Source organism: Rhinolophus sinicus, linkage group LG11 (genome assembly GCF_036562045.2).
Source record: "Rhinolophus sinicus isolate RSC01 linkage group LG11, ASM3656204v1, whole genome shotgun sequence".
Taxonomy (NCBI): Eukaryota; Metazoa; Chordata; class Mammalia; order Chiroptera; family Rhinolophidae; genus Rhinolophus; species Rhinolophus sinicus.
Genome location: NC_133760.1, coordinates 31,503,990 through 31,528,167, shown reverse-complemented (window position 1 = coordinate 31,528,167; position 24,178 = coordinate 31,503,990). Strand labels below are relative to the sequence as shown.

The window sequence follows — 24,178 nt, the reverse complement described above, 5'->3', positions numbered from 1 at the left end:
CTTAAGGTCAACAAAACATATGTACCATCTAACATAACATAATCCAGGGTGTGACATCTCATCGTATTCATTGGTTTTAGGCACTAGAGTGGGGTATCTTTGGGAGGACGGTCATCTTTCAATACGTTTATTTCTTTCAATATAGAAATTCTGCCCACCACAGAAGGTATCTCTCTTAATTCTCATGTCTAATCACTTGCCTGGTCTTTGCTGTTGGTGGGTGCTTGAAAATTATAGCTAGAACAACAGCAGTAACAACAACAACAGCAACAACAACAACAAATCCATGCCAAATAAAATTTGTTTGGACTTGGAGATTGTCTTGAAATTTTAGTATTGAGCATTGGGCACAAAATTCTCATGGAGTCTAATGACATGATTTTTATTTATTTTTATTTCTAGACCCTGATACAAGAGAATATTTTCATATGATCTTAGGTCTAGCCTTTTTGGAACTTCTGACAGTTGTCAGTTTCTGGTGGATCATGGATTCCATCCTGTGGCCTGGATTCCATTCTTTAAAGGGTGGTGGAAGGTGGGGAGATGATGAATGACTGGATTGCAAAGAGCATAGGAAGTGCTAGAGATTACAGGCCAAAGGATGCTTTTGGTCTTGACAGCTAGCTTCTTTTATTCGTTCTTCAAATATTTTTATATGCCGACTGGGGGGCCAGGCACATGCTGGGTACTGGTTATATAAAGGTACACAAAACTGACATCCTCTCTGCCCTCGTGAGGGCAGATAGACCTTACTGGAGATAGACACGAAACAAATAAACACACAAACAAATATGTAATTACAAATAGAAGTGCCATGAAGGGAAAGATTAGAATGCTGTGTGAGAGGATGCAAGGGAATTTACTGTGGCCTCGGAGGTGAGGGACGTTTAGACCAAGTTTTGCGTTAGGAGCCAGCTGGGTGAAGAATCCAGAGAAGGGTATGCCAGGCAAGTAGTTGAGCAAAGGCTCTGATTTTCTTCAGGAGGAGTTTAGAGCGATGTTTTGAGGAATGTCCATTGAACATATTTTTTTCTGGAGCTTGACTTGCTCCTGCTGAGTTCATGCCTTTGTGATTTGTTGTGTCAGAACACTTAGAAATATGCCCCCAAATCCTGTTGTCCTTAGTACCTGCCCTAATATCTGTCATCCTCAGCGCTTCAGGGTCCTCTGTAGCCCTTTCTGGTCTGGGGCTGTAGCACCGGGAGGCTCTGAGCTGGCCCACGTTCAAGCAAGATGTGATATTGATAGGAAGAAGTTTGGAGATACTTTTCTGGTCCGCCTGTACAAACTGGAGCCCCATGCAGATTCTAACTGTAAGTCAGAGGAGGTTGATGGTCCTCGATGCCCTTCTCCTAGGCTGCGAGGGCATCCTATGCCCTTGGACCATCTCAAGCCATAGGGCACATAAATCACAAGCTGCTGTCTATGTTCCAGGAAGCTCTCGTCATCAACTGCTGCACCCAGGGGCGTGGGGGAGAATGAGACAGTGAACACCTCTCCTGAACTTCAGCTCTCTTTCAAGTTTGGGAGGGCATTTGAGCATTCTTTTCAATGAAGCCCAACATGCAACTTAGATTAGATGAGTCAAAATTTCTTGTATATTCTCTCTTAAGTGAGATTTTTAGTCTCATAAAGCTGCCACCATTGACAGGATAGCTCTGTACTCCACGTCGGGCAAAAGTAAATCATTTGTGTTTCTGTGATGTAGCACAGACTTGGCAGCAGTTTTATTTTTACCTTTCCTGTCATTTCTGAGGCTGGCAGCTAGGGGTAGGGTGTGGAATGGAGCCTTCAATTACCCTTGGAATGACTAGAACGATCCCATTTTAACTCTAATTGCTCTTTCCCTTTTCACCTCTCCTTTTTACCCCCCTCCGATTTTATTTATTTATTTCTAATCCCCATTTGAATGAGGAGGAATAACTGAGGAGGGTGTAGGTAGGAGTAGGTGCACTTATTGATGCCTCTCTGAATGGTGGAAACCGTGTCTTTTCCCATCACCGCTTCCCATTTTTTTCTCCAGGCTTCTATTTTAAGTGTCTGTTTTTTTGCTGGTTCTGGCTTGCTGGAAACTGGCCCAGCCTTACTCAGTTTTGTTTCCATGCAGCTATTAAAAGACAATGCCCAGTTAAGAGGCCTCAGAGGAGGGGTGGGAGCTGCCCTCTTGGGTCTAGTCATCCAGGCAAATACCCTGCATTGGAATGTGAGAAGAGTTTAAATTCATTAGTCAGTTTTAACTTCTGTGTCTGGTTTTTTCTTTTATAAATGGAGAAAAACCCACTACCACTTGTTATACTCTGGAACTTCTCTTTTGCTGAGCTTGAAGACTAACAGGCCTGAATCTGAGGTCAGAGAACCTTCATTTCATATCCTGGGTCTCTTTTACCAAGTTCAAAAAAATATGCTTGGCACCTGGTATCCGGTCAGCCATGAATTCTTAACATTTAGGAGAGATGTGTCCTCAGTCTTTGGAGAATCCTACATTTGTTAATACAGAGTGTCTTTAGAGTTCTGAATATTGCCTAAAATTCATTTTCATCAAGGTTCTTGTTTGTTTATTATTTTCAGAGCACATCCTATAAGTTACCTGCCTTTTAAAACTTCTGCTCACTTTTATTTTTTTCACAGAATGAGCTGCTTTTTGGGGTGGCTCAAACACACATGTTGCTTTTTTAAATTATTAAAAGTTAGGCTTATTGAGGTATAATTTACATATAGTAAAATTCACCTTTTGCAGTGTACACTTGTGTGGGTTTTGACACAGGCATATAGTCTGGTAACCTCTACTGTAACCAAGATATAGAAAGTCTTGTCTCCCCAAAACGTTCACTGGTGCCCCTTTGTCATAAACACCATTCTACCCCCAGCCACTGGCAAACACTGATCCATTTTCTTTCAGTACAGTTTTGCCTTCTCTTAAGTGTCATAAAAATGGAATGATGTGTACACTGTGTAGCCTTTTGTGTCTGTTTTCTTCCTTCTTCCACGTAACATAATGTATTTGTGATTCATCTATATTGCGTGTGTATCAGTATTTGTGCCTTTTGTTTGCTAAGTAGTATTCCACTCTATGGATGTACCACAGTCTGTTCATTCACCAGTTGAAGAACTTTGGGTTGTTTATAGATTTAGAAATTATGGATAAAATCACTATAAACATTTGCCTATAGGTTTCTATGTAAACATATGTTTTCATTTCTCTTGGGTAAATACCTAGGAGTAGGACTTCTGGTTCATATCTTTAACTTTATTAAAAAACTGTCAAACTGTTTTCCGAAGTGGCTATTCCCTTCAGTGTTGGAGAGTTCCAGTTGCTTTACGTTCTTGTTAGCACTTGTTACTGTCGGCTTTTCCCCCTTTCTCCATTCTAATAGGTGTGTACTTGTATATCATTGGGGCTTAATTTGCATTTCCCTAATGACTAATGACATTGAACAACTTTCATGTGCCTATTTGCCATTTGTAGATCTTCTCTGGAATATCTGTTAAAAATATTTTGATTATTTTTTATGTTGGTTTGTTGTTTTCTTCTTACTGAGTTTTGAGGGTTTTTAAAATGTATTCTGGATATGTTTTCCCAGTCTATGACAGTGTCTTTGGAAGAGCAGGAGTTTTGAATTTTGATGAAGCCCCCAACTAACTGCTTTTTAACATGAATATCCACGTAAAGGATATGATAGACTTAATTGATCTCAAATTCTGAGCCACCACCAAATTTTGAGTTCCACTTTTTAACTTAGCAAAAAATTTGCCAATAGGTAAGCTGGTTTCCTTTTTTTTTTTTTTTAACTAAACAAATGAAGTTTGTTTTGATTAATTGTTCCACTAAACTATTACATATGTTATGACTGTCAACAAAGCTGCATTGGGATGACAATGCCACATTGTCATCCAGGCTCACTCACTAGCCAAGTGGCTCCCACACACCAGCATTGTAGGGTGTGATGCAAATTTCTGTCTGAGCAAAATTACAAATCACTGCATTTACACTACGATATAAGCTCCTTGAGGTCAGGGACGATTTCTATTGTGTTACTAGCCCTGGAACAGGACCTAGTGTACAGAAAATAATGATAGAATGCAATTCAATGGCCTTTATGAGAGGTGATGCAAGATGTCCCAAGTCATCCAAGGCTCTGGCTGTCAGAGTCACCTGAGGACTGAGAGTCAAAACTTGCGTGCCAGGGGACAGCCCAGAGCCGGGTACTGGAACCTTACCTGTATCAGATCCACTTTCAGGAGCATGGAGAGAGAATCGTAGGTCCCTGGCATTGATTGGTACTCCTTAGGAAGGCCTCAGTTTCTGAGGAGAACCTTAGGTAAGGAACGCTAGCATTCAGAGAAGGGTGTGCTGTATAGAAAGCTGAATCTCTGTAACTAGGTGACCTGAAACCATTTGTGGAGTTTTGCTGTTCACTGTCTTCTGACCGCTGTGGTGTATAGCTCCCGCCCCCTTCCCCAAATGGTGGAGGATCAGGCCAAGGTTGAAGTCACTGGCACAGCCGAAGCCAGGCTGTCTGTGGTAGAGCCCAGTTCATCCCCACCCCATTGCCCCGCTTTTGTCCTGAGACTATTTTGGCTTATGGTGTGTGGTTTCAGCATTTGGGCCAGCTTTTAATCACGACACAATCCCATCTTTTAAGGGTTGAATGAGTCCTCCAAGAGAGGAAACTGCTCAAGAGATTTTCCTCAAATGTTGAGGCCTTCTCTTCCTCCTGAGAGTCTTATTTTAAAGGTAATTCAAGAGGAAAAGTTGAAGCTCCAGATTTCGGGCAAGGGAAGATTCTGGGGGGAGAGTCTGTGTGTGTGTGGTGGTGAGGGGAGCGGGGTGGCAGTGGGCCACGGGCAGGGAGGCGGCAGTTCACACAAAGTGGTCCCAGCTGCCCCCGGTTTACAGGCTAATCCCGGCTGCGCTCCAGCCTGTCATTCAGGGTAAGCTGCTATCATTAGTGGTTAAACATTTCTGAAAGTATTCTCTCTCAATTCTGACCGCAAGCCCTTTCGGGGAAGGGAGGGAGGAGCCAGGAGGAGCCATGCCCAGCGCTCTGCTGAGGGACAAGGAGCCTGGCGACTGGGCGTCACCATGGGCTTGTCAGAGCCGGACGTGCGACAGGCTGCTGTTGCATTTTCCATGCTGCCCACGCAGCCTGCTGCTCCTTGAGGGGTCCAGCCCTCTGCTGTGGGCTGGGAGTACCAAATCAGAGAGGCTTTTTTGTCCTTTAAGGGGATTCTTGGCTGAAAGAAACCTCCTATTAACCAATTTTATCTCTCTCAAGCTCTCTGCCCTCAGCACATAGACATACATTCTCCAGTGGCCAAAGCCCATCTTTCCCTTTGGAACTCGTCTTTACTTGTTCTGCTTTCGATGAGGACTTGTGGTCAAAGGCTCAATACTAACATTTCTTCCCATGAAGTGGGGACGTTGAAATATTTTTTTTCTTGACTGAGGTGTGGTTGACAGCTTTTGATTTATGAAATTAGCTCAGGGGAAAATAAGATGGAAAAAGCGAATCCAAATTAAATCTTTATTTCCATAGCTCAGTTGTGCCCTCTCTATCCATCTGTAACTGCCACAGTCTTTTGGTAGGAAGGACTCCAGGGTTTGCTAGCTTTCTTCTTTGTCATTTGTAGTGTTGGCCCAAGAAAAACCATTTTTTTAATTGTCTTTTTTCCTTATTCAAAATTATATAGGCTCAATGAAGAAACCTAGAAAAATCTAGAAAAGCACAAAAGGAAAAGCTAAAGACATCCATACTCCCAACACCCAGAGATAATCACTGTTAACACTTTGGCTTATGCCCACCTTGTTGGAAGGTGGTCAGTGGGGCACTTCTTATTCCCCTAGGACCTCCTAGTTTGCTGTGCTGCAGGCTTGTCCCAACTCACTGGACTAGAGCCTGACCAGCAGAGGTGTTCTGGTGGGTATGACGCGTCCCAGCTGGGGGACTTTCTATGAGAGCTCATCATCTCACCGTTGGCTAAGGGACAAGTGAAATAATTGCCTGGGAGGAATTTAGCTTAAGACCAGGCCTCCCACCCCAGCCTCCAACCAAACAGCATGGTCTCTTGACCTTCTACCACCTGAATTAGAGTCCTTGCTCCATTGCTTACTTTCTACTGCACTTCTCTGTGCCTGTTTTCTTATCTGTAAAATGGCCATTATCATATAAGCTACTTCTAGGGTTGCCACGTTAAATGTGATAATATATTCAAAGGCACAGAGCACCACTGGTACCTGGAACATAACAGTGCAGCTCCGGGCATAGTATATACTTCCAGAGTCATTGTTGTTTGACTGTTGGTAGTATTCTCACTGCCCTGTGTCACGTGGTATAGATTGTTTTCTGGACCTCTGTTTCTGTGCCTGGAGAGGGGTGGGCTTTCTTCGCTGGGTAATATGAATTATTTCACTGTTGAAAAGTAGTATATAAGCAGTAGAATAATCCCCTTTGGCAAAACTGAAGAACCAAAGGGCAAGGAGGCTTAGAGACTTTCACTGAGTGGTCCAAGTCAAGTTACAACAGGAACGTGCGAACACGTACTGCCTGTTGCCTCGTGTTCTCCGAAGATGTCATGTAGGTTCTCCGCTGCTAGAGTCCACTGTTTTTCTTCTGAAGTAAATCCCTTTCTGCATTGTTCCTCATTGACTTGGATGGACTATGGAGTCATCTTTTCTAGATAAAACATGTCAACATATGCACTGGCGGAAGTTATCGAATGCCCCTTGACTTTTGTTTCCAAGAGAAGCATCTTTCTAGCCATAGAGAAAATGGATTTGGATAAGTTTTAGGCTCTAGCAGGAGAAATATGTCTTCGGTAGCCTGTCCAGTGATTCTTGTTTATTTCTTACATTTAAGCCCAATAAAAACAATGTGATGGTCACAGGATATTTTGCCAGTTATATCAGAGGTGGGGGCAATTCACTCTGGATTTATTTACTTCAAGTGGACAAGTTTGCCCAAAGTTGCTTTCTGGACTTTTACCAAGAAAGAAGCTTACCTGGGTCTCTGTTTAGAGCCAGCGTCTGTTGAGTTAAAGACTACAGGGGCTATTAAAGGTCCACAATAAATACTGAGAGAGGGAATATGGTGACTTAGGTGGGATACAATTCTTTTGTTTTTACAGTGACTTATATCTGTCTGCTTTCTACTTTGAACCCCCAGGACACACAGACATTCAGGTGGTTCAGCTAGAACAACCATAGCAACCAGCGAACAAAGCCCTGGGACTACCAACCGGCACCGCCAGCCCGTCAAGAACCCAAGCCACAGTGGCTTGGCCAATGGCACAGGTGAGTGACAACCCAGAATGCCAGCCTGGACTGAAGCAGTGGACTCTTATCTCTTCTCACGTGGAGTCGGGATTCTGCCTGTGTCAGAATGTAGGGTGGGTGAGAGAAGACTCTGATACGAAGATGAATTTGAATCCATCAGTCTTTTCTTTGATACAGCTTCCTTAATCTCTGGCATATTCTGTGTAGCTAAGGTCATTCTCCAGAGGACTCTTAAAATCTTCCTTTGCACAGAAATAAAAAGTATCGATTTTTCTATTCAATTCTTATCAACATTGGATTTCATTGGGGGTGTATCTTACTTATACATGACACGTTTTTTCTTTCCGTAATTTAAGGAAATGATCAGACTTAGGGAGGACAAAAACTGAGTGTTGTTGGTAGGAGCAGCATTAGAGAAGATGGCAACTTTTTGCTTTGAACCCCCTGTTCATGGTCGGCATTGACCAGGGGCAAAGCCAACTGCCACTGTGGCTGTCCCAGTGAGAGTTTTGGTGCCACTTGAGTGGACAGCCCTCCCACATCTGCGTGGAAAGTCTCTGTACTTGGCTTTGCTTCCCTGTAAGTGGGAAGGGAAGGACCTATTTCAGAACAATCCATGTGTTGTCATGCTTTCCTTCTGTCTCATCAGGTCAGTGTTGAATTAAAAAGGAAAAAGAAAAAACACACTTCATTTTTCTAAGCGTCTTAAAAATTGTCAGATCTTTAGTGACTGCTGGTCATTTGGTAATATGTCTTAATTTGGGGCAGTTAGGAAGGGACATGGACATTACTTTGATATACTGTAGATGGAGGAGATGCAGGTGTTTAAAGTGACACCTGTAATAGATGTGTGACAGCAGAGGTGTGGCATGAAGGACGGGAGAGCTGGAGCTGCATAGCTTCTCCACATAGGCGTCATCATGGTGTTGTCGATGCCCTTTGTGTGACAAACTTGAGTGGGAGAAATTGATGTGGGTTAATTTCTAATTCTCTGGGAGAACATCTGAGGGCCGCAGAGCCCGTCTGGTGGCTAATGATGCTTAGCTATATGTACTGTTACCTGCAAGGGGTTGTGGGGTGGAGTGGCCTGTGTCTTGCAGGGCTCACTGTGTGTCCAGTGGCCTGACTTTCTCCCTGGAGTTTGCGACCTGCCTGAAAGAACTGGGGAATTAACTAGCTCTCCCTGAGCCTTGGAGACGAAGAGGAGCTGGAGGTGCTGTGTCAGCCCCCCTGGCATTCCTGTGTCACCCATTGTACCCAAGTTCTGGAGCCATCGAGTTACAATGTGGATGTTCCCGCCTGTGCGAAGGGGACAGCAAGGCGGTGGCTGTGGACTATGTTCTAGAAAACCCTGTGTAACTCTGTGAGCTCCAGTAAACATGCTTCGCTTAGGAAAATAAGTCACTCATGGAGGGAGGCCAGCGTTTGCAAACGGGGAAGGGAAACAACTGGCTCTTTGGAACCAGTTGTTTGTTTCCTGGAGGCTTTGGCCATGATACCAACCACTCTGTTCTTCAGGGGCTTACATTGTTGTGACACTGGTTTCCCTCAGCCACCTCTGCTTTCCTTATGAACACTATTGGCAAATTAACTTTATATGCTGATAGTCTTTGAGTCACTCCTCTTGACATTTAAACAGATCCGTATTTCCCCTACATTTATTTTTAGGTACCTCTGCATATATAGTCCTTATCTCCAGGAACATTATGTTTCAGCAGACAAGGCAGGTGCCAGCCATGTGTTCAGAAAGCCAAATATCCATAACCCCAAACTGCCTTGGAAATGTTTTATGGCAGTGTATGTGAATGCCCAAACTGTTCCCAAAACTCATCTGTGAAGGACAGCCATTGCATTTTAGGGATTTCTGCCTCTTAAAATACTAAGGCCTTGGTCTCTGTCTCATCTCTCTCCTTTTCCCTTTTTGCTGTGATGACAGCTCCCTTTTGCCTCACAGGCAGCCTGGACTTTGTAGGCTCTTTAATGCCTATCCAAGAGGTACAGAAAGATCTCACCTTTCCTTTGGGGAACAGACAGAAGACCCCCCCGCCCCCACTTTGGCAGCGCCAGAGCAGAAGGGGGTTTGAGGCTATGAATGAGGACCTCTCCATCCTTCAATATGATGCTGTTAGAACTATGAGGACCAGTTCCAAAATGGTGGTGGTAGTGAGCTGTGCCTCCAGGAAATGTTTCCACAGACATTCGAGATTTATTTAGCGAGCCCTTTTGGCTGTGCTTTGCAGTTATGCATGAAAAAGACATTTGGGGCAAAAACAGAGCCAAGTTCCAGGTGGTTTCTTTTTGTTGTCACAACTATAAGGTATCCATTTTTATAAAATGAAAGTGAATGGCAGCCTGTTTGTATAAATATAATATTTCTAAGTTTCAGAAGTGGTGGAATCGAGAAATAGACTAATGGTATAGCACTTCATTGAGACTTGTGTGGAATGATTTACCTTCTCATTTTTTATTGAAAACTTAATCCCAAAACATTACATCTCTCAGTCCTCCCTTAAATGTGATTTCCATGCACATAGGTCGGAGTCACACTGGCTGTCGTCCGAGTCTGATCCCTAGTGTAGTAGGTGTATAATAAGGCCCAGGGACTTGCTGGGCCTTAGTTTTATCATTAATAAAATTAGGACAAGATATATATCTCTCATAGGGTTGTTATAGGAATAAATTATATGAAACATGTAAAGCGCCTGGCTTGGTGCCTGGGACACAGTAAGCTCTCCATCAATGGTAGCTTTTATCTTTATGAATACTTTCATACAGTTATAATGATGCAGCATGGATAGGTTTTCTTTTATTCACTTTGTTTTTTTTTTTTTTTACACACGCTTCCACATATCTGTGGTCTTCTTGTTTAACTTTTTTTAGTGGCCTCATACTGTTTCACAGTTAATACTCCATAATTCATTCAACCATCCCTCAGATCTTATGTATTTCCCTATTGTAAACAAAATCCTGATGTAAACATTTTGCACACAGCTTTGTTTCTTCTTGAATGAAGTTTTTGAGTCAAAGGATATGAATTTTTAGGATGAGATCTAATGTATATTACTAGATTGCTTTCCAAACAGTTTGAAGCAGTCATACATCCCGAGGCAGTGTAACATTTTCCTCAGGTGGTACATGAGGTTTCTTTGTTCCTGCAACCTTGGACACACTGGCCTGTTTATTTCTTCCTTGTAAACACTGGCCGACCATCGTGCTGACAAGTGCCATCTCCTTGTTTAACCTCTTGGCCATTTCTTCAATTATTCCTGGCTTGACTGTTTCTTTGCTTTTGTGTAACTTTTTCCCCATAGTGTTTGATTATTTGACCGTTGGAGATTTGGGAGTTTATTTTTGAGATTTGTATATTCTAGGTATAAGTTTTTAAAAAAATCGTGATAAAACATTCATAACATAAAATTTACCGTTTAGAACATTTTATAGTGTGTAACTCAGCGGCATTACGTACATTCACGATGTGCCACATCACTATCCATTTCCAGAACTTTTTCATCATCGCAAACTGAAACCCTGTACTCTTTAAACAGTAACATTCTCCTCCCCGGTGCCCTCCCCCAGGCCTCCCCCCCTCCAGTCCCAGACCCTGGTAACTGCTATTCTATTTTATGCCTCTATGAATTCACTTATTCTAGGTGTCTCATTTTATAAGTGAAATAATTTGTCCTTTTGTCTCTGGCTATTTCACTTAGCATAATGTTTTCAAGATTCATCCATATTGTAGTGTGTATCAGAATCATTTCTTTTTAAAGTTGACTGATATTCCACTGTATGTGTAGACCACATTTTATTTATCCATTCACCTGTTGATAGACATTTGGATTGTGTCTCCCACTTGGCTACTGTAAACAATGCTGCTGTGACATTGGGATACAAGGATCTGGTTGAATCCATGCTTTCAATTATTTTGTCTATATACCTAGGAGTAGAGTTGATAAATCATATGGTAATTCTGTGTTTAACTTTTTGAGAAGCCCTAAAACTGTTTTCCAGAGCAGCTGCACCATTTTACATTCCCACAGCAATGAATGAGGGTTCCAATAGTTCCATATCCTTGCCAAGATATTGTTTTTTTCCATTTAAAAACAAATAATAGCCAACCTAATTAGTGTAAAGTATCTAGGTACAAGTTTTATCTGTTATGTTTATGATTATAAGTTTCCTCCTGTATCATTGTTTTGCCTTTTATCTCATTTCTGTGGCTTTTGTAGAAAAGGAGTTAAAATTTTGAAAATAACTGTGCCTAAACATTTTTTTTTTAATGTTTGTAATTTTACATTTTGCTTCAATAGTGAAAAGAGTCTCTCTTGTCCATAGATGGAATAAATACTTTGCTCTGTTTTCCTTTTTTTCACGATGTTATGTTAAAAAATAACTATCCCACTGGAATTTATAGTGGTATATCTATATCTGTACATGTATAAATATAATGAATGTTGGGTTAAATTAATTTCTCTCTTTATCGGGATCCTATTTTCCTATGAACATTAATTGAATAGTTTTCTTTTCTCACTCTGGTTTTACTTAGTGTTTATCACTTACCACATTCTTATATGCAGTGAGAATTCATTTCTGGCCTCTTTCCTCATTCCACTTAGTTTATTTCCAGTTCTGATCCAATGTCATGTGATTTTGATTACTGACGTGTTACATTATGTTTTTCTAATGTCTGGAAGGGCTAGTTCTGCCTTATTACTCTTTATCCATGATATTCTTTGATAGTCATTTTCAAAAACAAACGTCAGACTTTGTATTCTTAGAAGCATGGTGGAGTACAAATGGCATTGCATGAATCTATATAATTTGACCAGGGAAAGATTGAACTTTCCCATCAGGTAATGTGGGATGGCCTTGTCCATGCTTAAGTTCTTTTTTTCCATCTGTTTTTTTGGGTTTGTTCTAGTTCTGGTTGCTCTTGTTGAAGAGCTGAGTGATCAGTTGCACTGGAAGCGCATTGCTTGTGTTTCACGGATAAGAGGTATTGACTGCTTTGCTGTGGATCATATGTTACGAATTGCTCTTCAGTTTAAAAAGCTTTCATTGTTGGCAGTCGCCTTCTCCTTGTCCGAGTGTGGGGGCTGAAAAGACTGTGTGCTACATCACACACACCTAAAGATCTTGGAACACACAGTGAGTTGGCAGCATGTCTAGGATTAAGAAAAAGAATTTCCAATTCCCAATCTGTTTTTGGCTAACTGTGATGAGTGTATTAGAGTCTTCGTCCTGAATGAATATCTGATTCATGAAGTTAGAATGTTTAACCAACAACACAGAGGGAACCTTGTGAAATATCCCCAGTTGCAACCAGAGGCCATGCGACTGCCATTTTACCTCCTTACCCCATTTACCCTCTCACCTTGGTACCCAGCTTTTCTTCCCATACAGGAAAGCCATCGAAGCCTTTTTATTTCTCCTCACTCCTACCCCCTTCAATTGTTTTTACTTCACGGTGTTCTGGATTTGAATACTGGTTCTGCTACTTCCTGACTGCATGGCACCTCTGTGAGCCTCAGTTTTGTCTTCAGTAAAATGGGAATAACAATGTCTTCTTCATGGGGTGATTCGGAGGATAAATGGGCTAATGAAAGTGAAGTTGCTAAAAGCAACACAGGATCCTGGATTGGATCTGGAATAGTGAAAGGACATTAGTGCGAAAGGTGGCGAAATCCACATAAGTCTGGAGTTTAGTTAATAGTAACGAACTGGTGTTAATTTTTTAGCTTTGACAAATGTGCTGTGGTTAAGTAAGGTAGTAACATTAAGGGAAAGTGGGTGACGGGCATACTATTTTTGTAGTATCTTTGCAACTTTTCTATAAATCTAAAATTATTCCAAAATTAAAACATTTTTAAAAGAAGCTGCTTTGTAAATGATAGTGTTACCCAAATAGGAGGTGGTTTTATTTCAAATATATTTTGCTAGATTATTAGGTTTAGTGAGCAAGTATTTATTGAACAAGTATTTATTAAATACCATTTTGCTAAGCACTATGGACAGTGTAAAGAAGTGTAAAAGAAGGCCCCCGCCCTATAATCTGTTTCAGAAAAAGAAGCTGAAAAGACATCATCAGCCAAGTACCAACACAGCAGATGTCACAGGGACTGTGTGGCTTAGTTGAGACCACAGGTGCTTTGGGCTCCGCAAAGGGCATCAGTCTGGGCTGAAGTGGTGGAGAGGGCCCGGAAGGAAGAGGGCTAAACTGAGCAGAGAGATGGAGGCAAGAGCATAGGACGTACAGAGTGGACGTAGTGAAAAAGGAAGGAAATGAATTTGACCTTATTCTCATTTGGATACTGTCATTTGGGAAACATAAGCTGTGTACACCAGATAATTAGGATTCATAAGGGAATATTAGCTATAATGAGCTAAAATGTAAAACATAACAGTTCTCTAAGGCTTGATGAAATTGTAAGTCCTCGTCTCTGACAATCCAGTGTTTCTCTACTTGAAGTCACATCGTAGCTTGAATATGGTGCTCTGTCACTGGTTTAGCAGGTGACTGTTGGAAACTAAAGTTGGCTGAACTTTAGTTTCTTCTGACTATAAACTGTCATGGAGTGGATTTACCTCTGAGGTTCTTTCAAGCTCCCATATTCTAAGAAGGTGTGTGTATATGCACACACACACACCCTCTTTGAGAGGAGTATAAACATGGACACAGAAAGTTTGTCAATGCTAGAATATCTGGCTTTCAGTATTCTAGTTCCAAATCTGAACTTGAGGTGTAGCATGAAACTCTTAAAACAGATGAACTACTGTGCTGAATCAAAGGCTCTTGGATGGGTCTGTGGACAGATACGAGTCCTGGGGGGCACCCTTCTAACTGTATTCGCAGCTGCGTGAGCAGTCAGATCCAAATAGTGTTGATTGGAGCGTCTTTTCCATTGGCGTCTCACAGGCTCTGCTTTTGTTCTTTTCCTGGTCAACAATTTCATAATAATTATTTTAAATAGATAGCACATATATGTGATCAACACTTTAAAAGTATGAAGGCTTAAACTGTGTTAAGAAAGTCTCCTTCCTATTCCACTCCTCCAGTCTCCAGTTCCTTCACCAGAGGCAGTCATCGTTGCGTTTCTGAGGATTTTTTCTAAGGTATTTTTTGAATAAACAAGCATATATATGCATATATGTTCTTTACACACACACACGCACACAAGGGTAGCATTACATATATGTGCTATTCTGCACTTTCCAACTTAATTATCTTAGACATTTCTCTGTAGAACTTGAAGCCAACTTGAAGAGCTTTGCCCCTTCACTCTCCTGCTCACAGCCAAAAGATGGGGAAAATTTTAGTATCAGTAGAAACAATAATCACAACGGATTGAAATATTTTAAATATCTTTAAACCCAAGAGCTCATAATGATTTTATAAATTTTATTTTTCGGCTATAGTTGACGTACAATATTATACAATATTGTTTCATGTGTACAACATAGTGATTAGACATTTATATACCTTACGAAGTGATCACCCTGGTAAGTCTAGTACCTATCTGAGACCATACATAGTTATTACAATATGATGGACTATATTCTCTGTCATAAAGATTTTTAAACAAAATGAACTTCTATTGTTCATATTTGGAGGACGTGAGGAAATCAGCTCATTATTCTGAAAACTGGTAAATGAAAGACTCAAGCATTTTTCCTGCCTTTTCTTTACAAACTGAACCTCAACGCAGCCAAATAGTTGATAAGGCAAACTTTCTCTTTATAGGTATAACAGAATTAGAATTTTAGTCTTTTGCCTAACCAATGAATAGATTTAGGCAACCATCGTCAGCAGCTGCTAACATCGCAAAAAAGAGATAACCAGACATTATGTGCCTCCTGATGGAAGTGCACAACTCCATTGGTGCCACACACATTGAATATATACAAAAGTAAAACGGGTATTATAATGAACTCAACACCCAGCTTCGGCTCTTGTTTGCTCATGGCAATTTTAATTTCATCTACCTGCCCCACCTCTCTTCATTGCATTTACCCTCCGACCTTTCCATTATTGCATTTAAAGTATTGATAGTGCCCAACTGTGTTCCATAGAACGTCTAGCAATTTCTACTCCTACTAGCCGTATGTGAAAATGTGTTTTTCTTATACTCTTATCAAAGTGTGATTAAATATTTTTACTCTTGCCAATCTGAGGTTAAAATGGTATTTTATTATAGTCTTAGACTGCATTTCTTGTTTCATAATTGAGATTCAGCATCTTTTCATATGTGAAGTGTCTCTGCAAATTTTTGGTCTTTTTCCTTTTGATATGTAGAGGTTCTTTTCATATCAAAGAAATTAACCATTGATCTATAATATGAGTTGATAATTTTTCCCGGTTTGTTGTTTTTCTTTTGATTTTAATTTTGCTTATGGTGTTTTTTGCCATTTACAGTTTTAAAACATTTAACATAGTTGAATTAATCAATCTTTTATGACTTCTAGATTTCATGTAATAGTTCAAGAAGTTCTTTCCACTTTGAGATTATAAAAATACTCTCCTCTGTTTTCTTTTGTTCCTCTGTAGTTTCATATTATTTTTGTCAAAATCTCTGATCCACCTGTAATTTATTTTGATACAAGGAATGAGATAGAGATATGACTCAGTTTTTGTCCAGTACACTGCCCAGCTGTCACAGTACTGTTTACTAAATAACCTGCCCTTTCTGCAGTAATTTAAAATGCCACTTTTGTCATATACTAAATTCCAATGTGTATTTAGTTTTGTTTCTGAATTTTTTTGTTTATTTATCGATATCTGCCTATTCATATATCAGTGCCACATTGTTTTAAGTGTTGTAGCTTTATAACGAGTGTTAATACTTTAGAGAACTAACTCCCCACCCTTACACACCCACATAACACTATGTCCCTAGAATTTTCATGGCTATTCTTCTGTATTTAGTTTTCCTTTTAAATTTTAGAATTGAATTTATTTAGTGCTTAAAAAAATCAAGATGGTGTTTTGATTGGAATTGAGTAACATACATAGATTTGCATAAAGAGAATTGCCATCTGTTGTGTTTTACTAAATTGACTGAGATAGAATAGAAATAGAAAGTCCCACATTTATGGGGACTCAGTTGCACAAGATGCAGTCAGTCATTTATTAAACAACGAATCCGGTTTGTGTGCCAGACAGTATGTCATATACTGGGGAGAAAGCAAATAAATTAATCATAGGTAGTCCCTAGGCTCTTAATCCATTTGTTAAGGTCAAGCTTGGCATCACATCATGTGAAGAAATTTTAGTTTCACTGACCCCCCGTCTCATGTTAACCAGTAGGATCATACGGTTGCTTCAGAGTTGTTATAATCTTGAGTTGCTTTAGAGGATGTGCAGAGAAGCACAGAGTGCAGTGAATGAGTGGTTTAGGCTCTGCAGGCAGACAGCCGGGGTATGAATCAGGTGCCTGGTGACCTTGGCAGGTTATTTAATCTCTTCAGGCCTCAGTTTCCTCAACTGTAAAATGGGGGGACGTTGATTGTACATAACTCATGGGGTTACGTGTGAGGCTTAAATGAGAGAATCTAACATGCCTTTGCACTTTGCCTGGCACATACTGGTGTCCCGTAAATGTTAAAGAATATCATTTATATTGGAAAAATGGCTCCGCTGGTCTGATGGTATCTGAATTATTATGTTTGGGTCCCGATATCATTATTTAGGAAAGGCAGTAGAAAAAGATCTCTATAAAAGGACAGGCAGGTGGTAAGAAAAAGGTGGCCTAGAAACATTAAAGAAATAGTAGGCCTTTATACTGGAAAAGAGAAGGTGAATGAGAAACAGGGTGGCCAGATTCTTATTTTTTTGTATTGCTTGCAGGGTGGGGACTAAGAGCAGCTAGTGGAATTCAGCTTAACATAAGACAAAACTTCTGGTCTGGCAGGAATATCTGTTCAGCAATGGAAGGATTCTGTAGTGAGCTGTCTGTCAGAAGAAATGTTCAGGAAGAATCTGGGTAGCCATTTGTTAGGGAAAATGCAAAAAGAATTTCTGAATTAGGAATATGAGGTTAAATAACAACTAAGGCATTTTCCTACGAAATTCTAGTGTAAATGTATACAGATGCTATCTCATATGTAGCAAATTGTCTGCATTTGGCTTAATCCACTTTCAAAGAATTTTTCTACATATGAAAATTGAAACCTTGTTTGATCCTTTTCTGAGTAAGAGGATATCGTCGTGCCTGTGGTCCTTGTGAACATATGTGGTCATCAAAAAAATGAAGATACGGAGAAATAAGGAGACTTGGGAACCAGCTTATTTCACGTCTGTCCTCTTTGTCTATTGTTACCTTGGAGACGAGTCCCTTATCTTCGGAGCCCCATCCTTTTCATCGAGAGCATTAATCCCTGCTCCCTACTTTGAGCATGAGTCTTTAAAAGAACAAGCACGTTATTGGACGTTTTCTGCCTCCTAGTGTGTGTGGAGCTTTTTGAAGGAAGATGCTCCTAGCAGACAAATGACAAGTTTAAAGAAAAGTATATGACACTATAGACTTGGCCTTGGCATTGGTCCATTTAGCACCAACCCACTTTCCTGTTATCTTTATTTTTCCTGCTATTCTTTTATTGCAGTAAATGTGACCATAGCAGATTAGAAAATTTTAATAAATTTATATAAGAGAGGTGGTAATATTTAATAATCTATGTATTTTAGATCCACCTCTAATTTTCTTCTGGTAGGCTCTTGCTACTGACTTGCTGTAATCTCCCAAGTTGTGTTCTGTAAAACATTTTTGCTGTTACTGGATACACACATGGTCACATAATAGGTATTATGTTAACACATTAAGTGAAAAACCTAGTGAATGTGAATGTAAGTCTTCGTTGATCTCTAAAATATGATTTCTGTGTTTTCAGTGAATGACGAACCTGCTACAGCCACAGATCTCGAAGAACCCTCTGTTGTTGGTGTGACGTCCCCGCCTGCTGCAGCAACGAGTGTCACCCCGAACCCCACCACAGTGTCTCTCCCTGCTCCGGCCACGCCAGCTGAAGGAGAGCAGCCCAGCACTTCAGGCACACAGCAGCTCCCCGTGGCTGCCCAAGCCCCCGATGCGCTGCCTGCTGGGTAAGTCGCCTTCTGCCCCACAACAGCGTTTTTCACCCCTCCAAAGACTGAGGCTCCTTCACCAGGGCAGAAACAACGTGGTTATTTATTACCCAGTGCCTAGGAGTCTCTGGGAGGTTGCTGTGCTTACAAGCTAGTAAGGTGTGGGAGAACTGCTTGTTCTACATAAATTTAAAAAAGAATCTAAATTATCTGGGGCTGAATCAATACTACCTTATACCTTGGCTTGAAATGAACAGCTTGACTCAAAGAGTGAGTCTTTTATGGAATAAGGAGCTTATTTTACCTTCCAAAATCATTGGAGGGTGTTCGCCTACATGCTACCTAGAAAACAGCTTTTGTCTCTTGAATTCTCTTAATGGCCTATGGAGGACATTAGGCTCTGAATATTGATGTATGTTATTACTATAACTGGGGCTTATATTAACATGGGCTACTGGTTTTCTTGCTATCCTTTAGTTCAGACTGAATCTGGGGGTGAAGACCTTGGATGATAAAAAGATGGACCCAGTAAACCAAAAAGAAGTTCAAATTTGGCTAGATAGTGAGTGGAGATTAAGAACATGGACCCAGGAATCAAATAGATCTGGGTTTGAATCCCCACTTGACCCTATTTGACCTTGCCCAAGTGGCTTACTGTCTTGGTAAGGTGGAGGTAATAATCATGCATATATCCCCACAAAGTTAAGGGGCTCAAATAAGGTGGTGAATGTGACGCGCTCACCCAATGATGGGCATTACACTTCGTGAATGATACTTTTGAAGTGGTTGTGAAGGAATCATAAGGGTTTTAAGTGGTGAAATGTAAGGCTGAGAGTTTTATTTGAAAGGTTAAAATTGGTCTCCTGACTCCTGAAGCCATGATATCAGGAATAAAGGAATAACCCATCTTATCTGGATGTCCTAAACTTCATAATGATTCTGAACTGAATGAAGCCTTATCTTAGGGCTACCAGTCATAGTCAGGGCCCGTCCCATTGTGGTCCCTCTGTCCATCCTGGTTATCAGTTTGGTACTGAGGAAAGCAGTGGCCATATCGCCATAGTCACTGAGGTCTGGCCGGTGGTAGTGGGGGTGATGGTGGTGTGTGTAGGTCCTCTGAGCCCTTGTAACTCATAAAGGGAAAGGGAAGGATGGACGGTCTCTTGCTTGATGTATAATATACTGTACTGTTCTTAAGCTACTTTAGAAAACCCAGTTGTTAAAACAAAAATCCTAAACCTGAAGGCATATGTGATTTTTTACCACATACATATTGTATCCTTACCATTTGGCACTCTACCTAACTCATACTTCTTAATAAAGTGTGATGAAAAAATGAAAAGTATTATAAATACTTCTTAATAGCTCAAACCTAGAGAGAATTTGTGTATTGAGAGGTGGCTCTGAAAAGTTTTTTGTGAAGTTTCTGATTTTTGTGAAAAGATTGATAACCAATTGCTGTGTCCAACTAGTCCCCACAGATTTCTTTTGTCCTTTGCATGTGGTAAGGAAGACTCGAAAGACCATTGTTTGCTTTATAATTTCAAATCTGTATATAATTTGGCGGGTAACGGAGCAGAATCGTTTTGGCAGAAAGGAGAGAAAATGGCTGCCTGTGTCCCCTGTGAGCTGTTTGTTTTCTTTCCGCTGAGCAAATGCCTGGAAGGCCGGCTTCACTCTTGTGTCAGTCACAGGCAATTAGGGCTAATGGCTCAACGTGTCTTTATGTAGGGCGTGTGTGAGGGTCACTGTTCTCCTGGATTGGGCTCTTCCTGTTTCCAGGCAGCTGGAAAACTCCAGGCTCTGAAAACGCTCTTTATTCTAAGTCTGGCCTTAGAAGCGGCCCAGGGAAGCCTATTCTCCTCCCCCACCCTGCTAGAGGCTGAAATACTTTTCTGAGGTAGAATTTGGACAGCATCTTTTCTTTAGAGCATTTAGAACATGACGAGGCCTGTATGTGGGTCTGGGGAGGCAGTTGCCCAATTTCCCAATACCAGAGAAAGGTATTGGGACCCAGTTTTCCATCTTAAGATGCTTATCCCTAAGATACCGGGGAGGGCTGGAGATCGTCGGCTGCTTAACTGGAGATTGCCGCTAGCACTGCTGAGTGCATGGCAGTGAGCAGGCTTATAGTTTGCTGTTCTGTGACGGCAAGTCAGGAAGGGCACACGTTCTACAGTGACCCTTGCAATTCATAGACCTACCATCCCCACCCTAGCATATTTACAAGTTTAGGACATCCGGACAAGATGAGTTATTCCTTTATTCCTGATATATGGCTTCAGGAGTCAGGAGTCCAATTTTAACCTTTTAAAATAAAATTCTGAGCCTGACATTTCACCACTTAGAACGCTGCAATGGCTTCCTATTGTCTTTTGGGATAAATTCTCAAATCCTTAATAAGGCCTAAAAAGCCCTGCACGATAGGACCCAACCTACCCATCAAGCCTTCCATGGAAGACATTCTCTGCTTTGTTCTCCAAGCCCTAGACATAATAACTTGTTTCAGTTTGACAACTTACCACTCTTTCCCTGGACTTGGGATGCTCCACCATGCTGGTTGCTCTTTCTGAAACTTTCCTTAGTACTTTGTCCATTAATTTCCTATCCATCTCTTAAGTCTCAGCTTAATCAGAACTTCCTCTAGGAATCGTTCCTTGAACCCAGGTAGACAAGGGGTTCAAATTGCCCTGTGTACTGTAACTCTGCTCACACGTGTAATTGCTTGTTTCGTGTCTCTCTGCCCTGTTCACAATGGTGGGGAGCCTGACACAAAGTAGGCCCCCAAGACATACTTGCAATGAATAAATTTAAATGCCATCTTTTTTTCTCCCCCTGGATGAATGTTTTGAGCTTCTTCGATACCTCAAATAAAGAGCAACTATGACAGGAATATTGCATTTTCCCCCCAAGAACAAGAGCTTAAGGCGTCATTAACTGGGTTGACTGGCTTTGGGTTTAAATATGCGTCTCTCACAGGGTCAGGATGCTCTTGCCTGCTCACTAGGGGTCCTCACGCACTGGGAGATACCGTGGAGCATGTCTCCTCTTTGCTAAGGCACTTAGGAGCCATGCTAGATTTTGTTTTCAAGGCATCCAGCTGACTTTGTCTCTTTCCAACTTGACTGTCTCAACTTCTCCAGTCTCCTTTACTGAGTGATTGAGCAAGATTCACTTGGAGATTCCATGGGCTTATTTTTCCAGTTGCTGCATTGCCTTTCTGTAACTTGCAGCAGATGAGACTGGTCATAATGAGTTCGTACACGTTTGTATGTTTTAAGGACGGAAGGCTAACGAAAGCTGAGCTGCATAAGTCCAAAATAGAACACCCCTCATCTCTTTTCTCCGTTTCCAAACCCTCCTGCTTTCTGTACCTTTAAATTTAATTAGCATGGAAAAAGCCAACTGGAAGGGTGTGGCATTTTCAGCTTGCAAATGTCCATTAAGGAGGGGGTGCCAGGAAAGCTCAGGATAAATGGTGAGATAGTGGTCCAGGCAGCCGGTAGTGGGGAGTGAGGCCACTTTGATCGGCTGGCCCTGCATCTGGTTTTTATCAGCACTGAGCTCACTTTGGGGACCAAATGCTCATTAACAGACCCTGTGTACATGGCTTAGATAAACTCCAAGTGTGTCCCAGGCTCTGCAGCTCACTCAGTCCCTCACACACAGAGGCACATTATTTCATCCTGGCAGTCGGCTCTCTGCTGTGGTTTCTTACATAAGGGAGGCCGTTGTGTTTGGACTGCCGACTTACCTCAGCATTGCCATTTCACACCAACCTTTTTCTCCTGCAGTCATTGGCTGCACTGTCCATTTCCTGCCTCAAAGTAGAATTAATTGAGAAGAGGTGTTTTCTAGATCTTTTGGATTTGCCATCTTGCCTGTCTCCACGCCCAGTTACTGAGATGCAGCGTCCCTTTCTCCAGGTGGTCCTTGAGACACTATCAAGGATGACAACCTTGTAAGAGTTCTTTGATGTTTTGTTTGTAGCGGGCTGTACGAGACGTTGGAATTTGGAACTTCTCTGTTAAGTTATAAACCAGCCGCTGCCATTGCTTTTCATTCCAAACTCAGTTTTGGCTCTATCCAAAGATCCTTACCCAAGGAGTTTTAAAATAGTGCTTCTCAAACTGTCTGTGAAGAACCAGTCCCTTTTTTTCTGTTATTTTAATTTTTTTTCGATCTGTTACAAATCCTTATTTTTGTGTGCTATTCAATGAGATGAATCTACTGTTCCCATATTTGGATGTTGTGGTAATGTTACATTGGTACAAAAGTTTCTAAATGCTTAGCAACTTCTGTACTTTTCTGGTCAGTGGACATTAACCATGGGCCATGGACTGTACTCTGAGTAGCACCATTTAAAGACTCATACTGGGAAAATCTGTGCCTTTTTGCTGAATATGGTTTAGTTTTTGACTCTGCAAGCATTATTATTATATGCTTAGGTAATGCCAAATAGTAGTACATACTTCTGGCTTCCTCCTCATCAACTCAGAACGAAAGCCTTAATTCCAAAGATTCTACTATTTTGAGGACTGACCCATGAGATATTCTCACCCTACTATATGTGGGTATTCATGTGTAATTATGAATTTTCATTTTTATTACACTTTCTTGAGAGCTTCGCAAGAGCAGGGATTATTGTGTCCATCTTTGTATCCCCAGCACCTGCATAGTTCTTGGCTGTTAGGGAGATGGAGTGAGAAGTGTTTGTTGAATGACTGGGTATATGATTTCATTCTCAGTAGCCCTTAAAAAAAAATTTCTTTTTGAAAAAAAAAAAAAAAAAATAACAACAGAAGAAGAAAGAAGATGTACAACAAAAAACACCCCCCCAGATCTAACCATTGATGCTTTTCGTGCACCTTCAATAATAGCTAACCTGACTATTAATAATCGCTAACATGTGTTAAATGTTTCCAGTGTGTTGGGGAGTGCTAAATTTTGTGTGTGGATTATTTCACGCAGTCTTCACAACACTTGGAGTGGCAGCCACTTTTATCCTCATTTTGCAAATGAGGCAACCTTAAGCGATTTGCCTGAGACCACATATACATACATGCCTACATAAACACGCATCTACTAAAATGGGATAATCTTAGTCTGTGGTTTTAAATTTCATTTTATTTTTTATTGTAAAATGTTTTAAGCATGCAGATGAGAATGGGTGGGACTTTAGATTTAATGAAAAACAGTATATTTAGTAATTTTTAAACACTTTTGATTATCTTATGCGTGTTAGTTTTTTACTTGTTTTTTCTACCCAATACATTGTAAACATAAGAACAAGTCAGTATTATCCACAATGTTATTTTCAATGACTGATACCACCCATTATAGAAATAACAGCACTTATTTTATTAATCCTCCATTTTGAGGCATTTAGGTTGTTTCCAGTTTTTTTTCTAACATGCAGCAACATACTGTGACAGATGGATGTATTGCTAACTCTTTGACGCATAATTATTGCCTTAGGGTGTGTCCTAGAAGCAGAATTGCTGAGTTTAAGGGTATTCACATAGGAAAGGGTGTAGACCACATTGTCAAATTGCCCTTTGGAAAGAGTATATCCATTTTTGCTTCCACCATCTTTTTTTTTTTTTTTCAAGAGTAACTATTTTCCTACATTGACAAATTTATCTGCAAAATGTTAAAAAAAAATTTTTATAGATACCATCTCCAGGAATTGTCTTGCCTCTCCATGAAAGCATATCTTTTAATGTTGCCAACTTCCACTGAAGAGCTTTGGAGAGTTTTCCAAGGCAAAAAAACGAGATGGTTGGAGAAGAAAAATAGACTTAATTCAGAAGCCTCAGTGGCTGATACTG

General features: G+C 40.8%; 1 protein-coding gene across 5 annotated transcripts in view; it reads left to right on the top strand.

Moving 5' to 3' along the window:
* The window catches only part of WWP2 (WW domain containing E3 ubiquitin protein ligase 2), a 124,530-nt gene that overhangs the window by 67,082 nt on the left and 33,270 nt on the right, over window positions 1-24,178 (top strand). For all 5 annotated transcript variants that reach the window (XM_074314656.1, XM_019757040.2, XM_074314653.1 and 2 more), the window contains 2 exons: window positions 7,164-7,291; window positions 18,155-18,365. In XM_074314656.1, coding sequence (XP_074170757.1) covers window positions 7,164-7,291; window positions 18,155-18,365 — 339 coding nt within the window. The remainder of the gene's footprint in view (window positions 1-7,163; window positions 7,292-18,154; window positions 18,366-24,178) is intronic.